Source organism: Typha latifolia, chromosome 3 (genome assembly GCF_019914945.1).
Source record: "Typha latifolia isolate L0001 chromosome 3, TyphaL0001v2, whole genome shotgun sequence".
Classification (NCBI taxonomy): Eukaryota; Viridiplantae; Streptophyta; class Magnoliopsida; order Poales; family Typhaceae; genus Typha; species Typha latifolia.
In genome coordinates, this window is record NC_133088.1 from 3,025,659 (window position 1) to 3,036,924 (window position 11,266).

Genomic DNA, 11,266 nt, shown 5'->3' on the forward strand with positions numbered 1-11,266 from the left:
CGAAACTAGCTAAAATCTAGGCTCCTTTGGTTCTTGAGATTTTCTATGATTAAACTTTACTTACATCTCTCTTAAATACAAATACATCTATAATTTACTCACATTTTATTATTTGATTATAAAACATGGATAAAACTATAAAAATTACTTGGAATAAATTTATGCGAGAATTTCTATTTAATTACTAGACTGTAAAATAAGTATGATCAATAAGATCATTTTTAGATAAAAAGACTAAATTCCTCATAATAGATAGTAGTAAGACCAAAATGTTCATAAGAAAAAAAAAATCCACAATAATAGACCTAAAAAAATGAAATCCATAAAAAGGACCAAGAAAGACAAAAAACCAAAAAAATAAAATTAATAAAAAAGTTCAAGATCTAACTTGTTAGACGAATTTCCTGTTGAAGTAGATCAATCCATTGTTATTAAAACGTTGGTGGAGAAAGTTAGAGGCGTTAGGTTTAAAGAAAATATTATGGTCATTTTTTTCTAATAGAACTACTAACTTATTTTATATATATCCAGCCTGACCTACGAATATTTCATGCTTGGGTAGTTAGTTGGCAATTTTCCCCTTCATAGTCAATTTTCCCCATCAGCCCGGAGTTAATTTTTTTTTAACTCGCGTTATTTCTCTATAAGCGTTTCCTCTCCTTACTCCTTCCGCTATTCTTTCTTCTCTCTCTCTCTCGCTCTCGCTCGCTCGCTCGAAATCTCCGTTGTAGAACGGCCTCAGTTTGGGTCCGAAAATATCAGCTATCAATTCTCAATCAAGATCCGCGAGCCGCCACGGAGTAATCTGACCGTAATAATCGATCCGAGTATAATTTCTTCTTCCCCCGTCGATCCATTACTAATTTCCTTTTCGATCGCTGTAATATTGTCTCTGGTTCTATGCCCTCGTAGATCTAGCATGAGCTCGTCCATTTCGTGATTGATCCTCCGATTGTCTTTCCGATTCATCTGTATTTAGTTTTTTCTTCGTTAGTTTGGACGGTGGATCGATCTAGGTTTCAGATCATGGTGTAATCACTGGTCTGAGAAGAAGAAGGAATAGCCACCAAAAAGTTTCACTTGCTTGGGATCGTTATAGAATAATCTTACTTGGCAAAGTCAAGTAGGAATGCCAAAAATATTTGGGCGTACCTCTATCACTCTAGAAATTTCGGGAGTTCGGAATCAAATGAGATTTAAATTAAAATTATTGGAAGCAGTGTTATTGTTTGATGGGATTCAGATATACGAATTAGAAAATTAAAGTAATCCTGCCATGTCAAAAGCACCACCTTAGGTTCTAAAGGTGTTGCCCTATATGTTCGTGGCAAAAGGCAGCCCAGATTAATTGTGGAATTCTGTAACTACTATTGATGGAGTAGTATAGTTTCCTAGGAAATATTCATAGAAATATAGAGAAAGTCACAAGTGATGGAGAACTATTGTTCCATGTGTTTACTGACAGGAGTTCAGGTTGTTGCGGCATAAGTTAATCATGTGATCAGCAGTCCAGAGCAAATAGATGTTTAGTTGTGCATTTCTTGTATGCCTGTTTATTTTTATGAATTTCCCATCATCTGATTGACCAGTTATTTTAAAAAAGACTCTAGCTTTGTGCATACTTGATCTTTCATTTGCTTGTACTTCCCTTTTGCATGTGTCTCATACTATCTGGAAAATGTCCTTACCTCTAAATGACTAACCAATTGCATTTTGTCTTTCAATTTCATAGTAGGTTTCCAGATACAAAATTTGCGCCGATCATTTGATTACTCTAATTTTGCCACTTTATGGGTAGATATAAGAAATTAAGAATTGTTGCCGGCCAAGTCAAGTTGCTTGTTGATTAAGTTTGAATTGTCAAATCTTAGATCAATTTACTTGCCTTCTTATTTTCTTTCGGTAGGTGGGTTTGGAGTATTGCCTCATCAAGTTTGTCTGTTGGTCCAAGTTTTGTGGGTAAAATGGTTAAGCTGACGATGATAGCACGTGTTACTGATGGCCTACCATTGGCAGAAGGATTGGATGATGGCCGTGATCATCAAGACTCTGATTTCTACAAGCAGCAAGCAAAGCTTTTGTTCAAGAATCTGTCGAAAGGACATAATGAGGCGTCACGAATGTCAATTGAAACTGGTCCTTACTATTTTCAGTATCCTTTTATTTGTGCTTATTATTGTATCTCCTGTCTTTAAGTACTTCTACAGATGGATAAATCTTTCTTTATAAGAAAGTTGATGAATCCTTGAAGTCTTATTTCTAAACACCGACTAATTGAATGTGGTAATGAACAAAATGAAGGATTCTTCCAATGGGCTATGTTTCGTCTAATCCAATTATGCCTACTTGTGGCCATAACTGGAAACGTAATGCAACATCTCTTCTTTTATATGTAGGGTTGAGTTCCATGATTCCATCTTGTAGTACGAGTGCAGTTTTGTAATGAACACTGGGAGTTAAAATTGAAAGGATTATTTTGCACAAAATCTTCTAGCAAAATGACCACATATAGGGAAAGAGAAACCATGCAAAAAATTTACTCCTAGTTTTGACTGTTCACAACATTAGGTGCAGCAAGTAGCAACACCAAGATCCTCTAGTTGCATCTGTGGAATAATTTTCAACTTCCTCCAATTTTGTTCACTGTACTATTGTGGTTCATTCAATTTTTCTCTTTTATTTTTAACTTTTTTGAGCTCACCTCAGTGTTGATGAATTTTTATTGGGCACTGTTGTTGACCATATTGCACTAGCCGCATCAAGAAAGCTTTTCTTTGTGATTGCAGGAAATTTGTTTGAGTTGTTTGATAGAAGAGCTTGCTATGCAGCTTTCTGGGTTTAGTTATTAATGCTTATTATGTATTTACTTGACTAAGTTGTGGCTCACCTTTGTGATATTTAGCATCTTTCTCTCAAAGGCAATTTACAGTGCAACTTTTTCTTAACTCAAGTATATAGCTATATCATTGAGGGGCGTGTTTGTTATCTCACTATGTGTGATCGTTCTTATCCAAAAAAACTTGCTTTTCAATACCTGGAAGACCTCAAAAATGAATTTGAGAGAGTCAATGGGAGTCAAATTGAAACAGCTGCGAGGCCATATGCTTTTATTAAATTTGGTATGTTTATTGTACCTTCTTTCTCTCTCTGGTCTTTATGTTTCCACATATTTTTCACAACGTCAGTAATTTTCTGGTTTATTCTTTCTTGCTATGTCAAGATACATTCATACAGAAGACCAAGAAGCTGTATTTGGATACCCGGACCCAAAGGAACCTTGCAAAGTTAAATGACGAACTTTATGAAGTGCACCAAATTATGACTCGTAATGTCCAAGAAGTTCTTGGTGTTGGTGAAAAATTAGATCGTAAGTTCAAAATTCATCTCTGGATATTCCCCTACTTTTTTTGTCAATGACATTGCTTTGTCTGCCAATGCTATTTAAGAAATGTGCTAACCTCGAGGAAAACAGTAAATTGTTAATGTGATCAACTTATTGTTGCAATGTAAATGAAGAATCCATTATGGAAATGATCTTTAAAATTTGAATCTATTGAATATTTCTCTTTGATAACTTTGTTTACATGCCATGGACCCATTTTAACTGTAATATATGTATTAGTACCTGTAAACCATATGTTGGATAGATATTTAATTCACAAAGTAGGAAATGAAGTTATTGTACAAATCCATGTTCTTTATGTTTCAATGTAGACAGTTTCCTTATTATGCTATAATTTGGAGAATGAAGTAAAATGTTTTATGCAAATAACCCAGGTTTTCAAAAAGGTTAAGAAGTTGGAGAACCAAGGAAGATCTTGTGGTGGACAATCTAGCAAAAGTTAAAAAAATAATTAGTAGTAGATATTAACTTTTTGCATGTTTAAATAAGAAACTTAAATTAGTTGATTTAAGAGTAAAAGGATTTCATGCTACCATGAAGAAAATCACTCAGAGTTATACTAGAATAAGTGCATAAGGTAGTGTTCATATTATGGTTGGCTACTGTAAGCACCTACGTTTGTGATGTAGTGCATCAGGTAAATGCTACAATGTCCTTTTTATATACATTTTCTTTGCAGCAAGGAAAGAAGTACGCCAATTAGACTATTTTGTTTTGCTGCAACCAGTACTGTAGAACTTGCTTTCTATGGAATTACTAATCTAGATATTTTACTATCATGTCTGAGCAGAGGTCAGTGAAATGTCAAGTAGGTTGACGTCCGAATCCCGCATCTATGCTGATAAGGCAAAGGATCTAAATCGGCAGGTAAGGTTATTTTGATAGGGCACAAAGTTTAAATATCAGTGCTCAATTGCACTTATGCAGACATACAAACACAAATCTATCTGTTTAGTGCAAGTGTTTATTCATTTTCGTTCTTCCACCTCTGTATCCCAGTTGTTTTGCAATAAATAGTTTCAGTGATGCATCACATTTCCTTTTCTGTGGAAAGATAATAAGATCTGTCCTGCACCTCATATATTACAAAAGAAAAATCGAAATTGTTTTGCATTCTTTTACTGTTATGTTGAAACAGTAGAAAAGTAAATAATGCAAAAGTGGAAGCTAACATTTATTTGTTCATGGAAATTTCTCACTACCTTGCATGCCATAGAGCTGAAATTGGTTCTCTTCTATATGTAGATGTGTATCTGCATGTCAGAATAGGACATTAAAATTTATACTGCATTTCTCTGTAACAGTTTATATCTGAACAGCAAAAAGAAATCTGGTCAATTCCTGTTTGCTTCATACAATATATTAGCTATATGTGCTGTTTTAAACTTTTACTAACCTGTCTGGAATGCTGCATGAAGTTCTATGTCATAAGTTTTCCAATCTTATCTCTGTCATTAAGATTTTGCTGCTGGTTTTACAGGCTTTTATTCGGAAATGGGCTCCTGTTGCAATTGTGCTCGGAATTGTTATGCTGCTGTTTTGGGTCAGAACGAAGATATGGTGATTCTTACATGTCTTTCTAGACTCACTCAGCACATCTCAGAGTATTCTTGATAATCTCGATCTCCACTTCAGCTGTTTGGATGCTTTGAGACAGCTTTCCCCGGCATCTGACCTTTCAAGAAACACACCTGGTTGCCTTCTTTTCCGATGAGAGCTTGTTACTGTAGAATTTCTTACAATTCAGACTTACCAATATGAGCTTCACGGTATTCATTTCTCGGCAACTGCTGCTATGTTACCCTCTAAGATATTTCATGTGTAATTTTGCTGACTGATGTAAAAGGTAACCAAGTAGACCGAAGAATATGCTTATTCATACGTCACCAGTGTAGTTGAGTTACATTAGTAGCTCTCATGTTAATGTGTGTTTCTTACACGACTTCAGGTTGTTCATGTTTGCATTACCTAAAATGACTCGAATTTATAATTACGATCCCTATGAAGTAGAAATTACTTGAATCGGAGTCTTTAATGAACGTATTAACCCATTGCAAAAATTGGGAGTTGCATGGACATGCCATAGTCGTCTAGCGGATGAGCCAATTATAGAACATGGGAGTTTTATTCTCGGAACACGTTTTCTAATGGTTAATAAAAAAAATTTTAAAAAATAGGCACTTATATGCAACAAGGAGCAGAGAGCATGAGATGCAAAGGCAGTTGAATAAATCAAAGGACGTGGTGATGCATGGGCTAATGAAACCCTGAAGACAAGATTCCCATCCAAATAATGCATAATAAGATAATGAAAGAATTTTGTTTGAATCAAACACCTTAATAGATATCAATAATGCGGGTCAAGAAGGGTACATTTTCTTGCAAATAGAATCTAACACCTTTCGCCTGTAAGGCCACCCTTTTCTTTGAACAGTGCAATGACATCCTATAGGCCACAGAGGTGGTTTTCTACATCCGAGCTAAATAACCAGGAAGAAGAAAAGGTAAAAGGTACAACTTAAGCAACATGCCCTCTCACTGGAAGGCTTGTTATGCTAATGATGTCACATCAACATTTGCGCAATATATATCAATGCGTCCACCTCCAAAATCCATAGAACACCACAACTGTAGTAACCATACCGGCATAAGCAATCCACTTGTCAACACGATGCCGTCTTTCGATAAGCTTTAGAACAGAATTAGATAGACCCACTGTGTTAAGGATGTCCAGTGCTTTTCTTTGGGCTCTCTGAAACCAAAGAGAGATCAGTCATCAGAAAAGAATTTAGCAGATCAAAAAACATTCAATGATTATGACATTCCTGAGACCAAATATGCAAGTAATTGCACATAACGATATATCATTTGTATCTGAGCAAGTCAAGATGACAAGATATATTGTAATGTTTTGCCAATGTGATATTTTACTAAGAGACCTAGGGTACCTTTAGGCGGTCCCTCTGAACAGAATAGCTGGAAAGAATAGCCACTCCGGTGGAATAAGCTTCTTCAAGCATCATGGAAGAATTGCGAGCTGATTGCATTGCTTGCGCTTCATCATCAAATATTCTCAGGATGTGTGAGGACTCTCCATTCTGCAACATATACTTTCCATTAAGGATTCAAAGTAATGATTTAATCATGGAGCCCTAAGATCCTAAGACCATTTTACATACAAAAACCATGAAGAAATTGATGGATTATTTAGTAATGTTTCCCAAGTCTGAAGTAGAAATAAGAGGGATTTTAAGTAAGAATTAAGAAGGATTTCTTACTGCTCTTTCCAGTAATTCTGCCCTCTCTTTAGCTTCCAGCATTCTCTTTTGTTGGCGTAACAAAATCTTGTCCAGGCTTTCTTTCAATGAGTCAACTTCTTCCGCTACTAGTTCTACTTTTCTATAATGACATAAAAACATGTTAGGAACTATGGAATATTGCACCTAGGTAGATCATTGTTCCCTAAACGCCTCTAGTTGTTATGTAAAAGATAAGAATAGAACAACTTGAATTTGCCTATTCTTGGTATGCTACATAATTCTTCCATATTGTGAGACAAATTAAACTTTAAGTAATAGGAATGATTGGATTTTACTGCTATAGCCATAGCATTGCGACACATATAAAGATGGCAAGAGAAATTTTTCAGCAGGCTAATGTAAAATGAATAGCAAGCAAGAAGGGCACAATCTACAGTTACTGAGTTCGACAACATATGAGATCACAAACATGAGGAAAGCCAGAACTTTGAAAATAAGTGTTGACAGAAATCTATAATAACTTCTACTCTTAAATAACATAGGCCTTCTTTATGGTTAACGTCAGTCTACTAAAGACCATCCAAACATATTACATAAGAAATAAAAATAATAATAATAACAGAGTTCAGAAATGTACTGCTGATTTCCATATAGTTCAAATAAGCTAGAATCCTTGATAAAGTAGAAGGTTGCTTGAACTTTCAACTACTAGATTAAAGCAAGGACCCAACATCTAGTAGGTATTTGAAGCATTGGCAAAGGATAGTTTCAACTTTCAATAGGTCCAACACCTTTAACTTCAGCATTGCATCCCAGTGCTAGAAACCCAGCTCAAATTATGATTTAAGTATTTAACTCTATGCTTGTCGATTAGAGGACCAAACATTTACTCCAAAAATGCCTGGTCTAGCCTCCAACACTGAACGGCACTAACAAAAATCTACTCAACATTATTTTGATCGAACTAGATTACATTTGGCTTGAATGTTCAGCATGTCATACAAATATGTCTTGATTAGATTAAGCTAGGACTTAATATGCCTTTGAAGTAGAAGTAGGTTCAAAATACATATAGACATCTATCCATTATGTTGTTGGAGCTTCCTCATATATTATCCTAAGAGGCTACTAACTAGTGATGTGATAATTACTCCTAGTCTGCCTGCAGATTTCGTGCACGCTGTATTCTCAAATAACAGATAGGCTTCAAACAATAACAAGTACAAGGCTGTTGAATTCTCTTAACCAACGTCAAACTACCATCATATCTAGCAAGTAAACAAGATACTTTAATAGTTTAATGATTCATCAGTTTTGCAGCAAAATAATCGAGACAAGAAATGTAGTTTCCTCAATATATATATATATATATATATATATATATATATTAGTGAGATAATGGATGAATCATATAGAACTCCTATGATGCCTTGAAAAGCACAACTTCGTTACACGACCCTTCCATCCCTCCTACAAGGAGACCCACTTACTCCAGGAACCAGGAATGGGATATGTGCAATATGATTTAATGTTTAACAATTAACAGTGAAAGAAATAGGAATCCTTCTAGCTTCGTAACAGCACCATATTTACGATACGACACAAAAATAGAACTCTTAAATCCCTTGATTGCTCCCCCAAATTGACAAAAATTCAACTACTGCTTCCTCTAATAACCTATAATTCCACCAAATCAAACCTAATAACTAGTGCATGGCAAAAGGAATTCAACAATGAAACCGAAAGATGAACAATTACCTCTTCCAGAGATCTCGCTGACCGCGAGCCCCGATTGAGCGCCAGAGCCGATCCATCTCGACGCAAAGGGACTGGATCTGGGAGATATCTCTCTTGATGGCGAAGGCGAGCTCCGACGAATTCATCCCGGTCCCAACAGAGGACGCAGACGACGACGATGACGAGGATTCGAGGCGCTCTAGCCTCTCCAACCCATCTCTCGCCCGAAGGAGAAGACGACGAGAACTCTGGTAGATCTCCGAGAGAGTTCCACCACCACCTCCTCCTTCCATGGTAGGGATTGAGATCAAGAGATCTAGAGATCGACAATTATAAATCTATAAATTGTGCGATGGAGGAAGAACTCGGAGGAAGGAATAGAGCGCGTGTCGCGTGATGCTTGGAGACGAAGGATCTCGGTAGGGGTATGGGTGGTAAAAAAACACACTTTAACCCGCTGTTGGTTTGCATAATTTTATAAAATTGTTATATACTTTCTGATTTGACGCTAAATCTCGAAACTTAACTAATTATTTTTTATTTTTAATTTTAAAAAAAATAAGTTTAATTAAATTTAAAAAATATTTAGTTACTGAATCAAATAAAGGCCCCTAAACCCACCATGAACTCAAACAAAAACGGGCTTTACCGTGTTATTATTTTTTTAAGCTGATCTAAGTTCAAATAATTAAGATATAATACATATAGTATTTTTTTAATTATTTAAAATTGTATCAGTATTATTTAGATATGCTGAAAAATCTATTCTATATTTTATAATTTTGTCCCTATAAAAAATTTTAATCGACCTGTAATGTGATCAAATATAATATTAAAAAAATAACGATCATATTTTAGTCAAAATCATATAGAATTAAGTACTTCAATTGAAAGTATATTAATATTTTATTAAATTGTGTCAAACTGATAAAATACAATTAACCCAAGAATAGAAAAAACATTTCTTTTCATTTCCATACTAATGTATAGATATAAGAAAGAAGTATAAACAAATTATCTCATTTCTCTATATAAGAGCCTATTTAAAAAAGAATAAGAATAACGAAAAAGAGAAGAATAATTTTTTTTAAAGGAAAAAAAAAAGATAATTTGAGCTACTTAACCACCACAATTATAAAAGGAGCCGACAAAATTTGTACAGGATCAATGGGGGAAAGCCTCATCTCATGTACATCTAAAACTCATGTTCATAATAGTGTTTGCGAACTAATTGGTAGCTTTATTAGCCTCCCAATAAGTATGAGAAAATAACGCAATGTGATACTGTATAGATTAAAAGCTAATAGTCCTCCATAAACTGAGGCCACCGACTAGGGTGGCTTATGTACTATCTTTACGGGACTTAATCAGGAGCAACGAAACTGAGGAAATAAAGAGGTTAGTGAGTCTATAATGTGAATAGTGAGGAGCGCTTCTCGCAAAGCAACCGCTTCAGTCATTAGAACCGAAGTGGATCTACCAAAACTGATGCCAGCACTAGTTGACGAACGGAAGAGGAAACCAACACCATCAGGCTAAAAAGGACCAGTAAATGAGTCGTCTATGTTGAATTTATTGAAGGCTGGCAGTGGCAGCTCCCACTTGATGAAAAAGGTTAACAACAAGAAGAGTAGGTAACACGCTATAACGGGCTTCAAAATATTCATTCGTAAGGAAGAACTAGAGCGATCCCAAACAACCACAGTAGCTTCCCGACCTGACTTGAAGACAATAGCACTATGGAGGTCTTCCAAATATTCCAAAGCACCATAACAATGATGGAATGGAGCATCGGGAAGATCTCCCCCCCACAAAGAGTCATTGTCCACTTGCTTATTCAGTAGTAGAGCCACTAAGATTTCTAAATACTCAACATATTTGACTAAATATTATGAACAAAACTGCAACAAAAGAATAGATGAGTACATATTTCCTCAAAGACACCACACAATTGGCAAGTGTGATCGGAGTGCATGCCAAAATAGTTTAGCGCCTCTCTAGTGGGAAGATGGCTTCAACAAAGCTTCCACAAGAAGAGCTTAATCTTAGGCACGTAGGATTTTTTAGCCTTCCAATCGGTAGGGACCTCCAGATCAATAGTTATAAGGTAGTGATAGGCACTCCGAGTAGGGGGGACGCTCGGCTAGATCCAGTAATTTAAGCCCCTTACTAAGGGCTGCCCGCCTTCCCAAAGTTGGTCACCCAATGGATCTTGCTAGCGAGGCCCACGTTGATGAAAGCAGGCTAAACAGAAATCGAACGAGAAGAAACTTAGAGATCATTTCAAAAGTGCAGCAGATCTACTATTACGAATGAGTTTAAACAGCCCCTCACGAGCAGCAAGAGAAACCTCCAAAATAAATCGTATTATTAGTGGCAATATCCCTTCTTTTGGAGACCATATATTAGCCAGCCCTTGTTTGACCCAAGCTTCCTAAGAGTTGTTCAGGACAGCAAGCACATGTCTAGCAGCAATGGCCAACCAAACAAAAATTATATTCATTTCTATTGTCCGACTGCCAAAGGAAAATTAAAACGGGCTTAAAATCATGTGTATTTTTCATTGAAATCACCGCTAATTCTCTCTTATCATTTAATTGACAATATACTGGTACAAGTGTGGTTCCTTGAAAGCGTAAAGGTGCCATTAAATAAATAAATAAATAAATAAATAAAAAGACAGGAATTACTTTTAGTCTGAACTTCATAAGCACTCGCACCGTGACCGAGGCCAGTTCTCCCAGAACCCGCCACATTAAAGGGGGGACCCACACTGGGTGAAAGTGGGTCCGGTACAAGTCCGGTCTGTTATTGGCAGCCTTTGTGCGATGCTCTTTTACTGTTCTATCCAACTTGGTAATAAATT

At 36.0% G+C, this 11,266-nt stretch overlaps 2 protein-coding genes across 3 annotated transcripts; one reads left to right on the forward strand and one right to left on the reverse strand.

The window, feature by feature from the left end:
- The first annotated feature begins 550 nt into the window (after window positions 1–550).
- LOC140785180 (25.3 kDa vesicle transport protein SEC22-1) lies at window positions 551–5,345 on the forward strand. 2 transcript variants are annotated; one of them, XM_073132945.1, is made up of 6 exons: window positions 551–827; window positions 1,907–2,152; window positions 2,959–3,119; window positions 3,221–3,367; window positions 4,194–4,270; window positions 4,884–5,345. In XM_073132945.1, exons 2-6 carry the CDS (start codon window positions 1,965–1,967, stop codon window positions 4,965–4,967), a joined length of 657 nt encoding a protein of 218 aa, XP_072989046.1. In that variant the 5' UTR covers window positions 551–827; window positions 1,907–1,964; the 3' UTR covers window positions 4,968–5,345. The 2 variants fall into 2 exon arrangements, with proteins under 2 accessions (XP_072989046.1, XP_072989047.1); XM_073132946.1 differs by having other exon boundaries at window positions 672–811.
- A 375-nt stretch (window positions 5,346–5,720) lies between these two features.
- On the reverse strand, window positions 5,721–8,862 carry LOC140785349 (membrin-11-like). Its single transcript, XM_073133217.1, has 4 exons — window positions 8,422–8,862; window positions 6,682–6,802; window positions 6,352–6,501; window positions 5,721–6,155 (listed from the first exon to the last, which is right to left on the reverse strand). Exons 1-4 carry the CDS (start codon window positions 8,691–8,693, stop codon window positions 5,994–5,996), a joined length of 705 nt encoding a protein of 234 aa, XP_072989318.1. The 5' UTR covers window positions 8,694–8,862; the 3' UTR covers window positions 5,721–5,993.
- Between the last annotated feature and the right edge of the window lie 2,404 nt (window positions 8,863–11,266).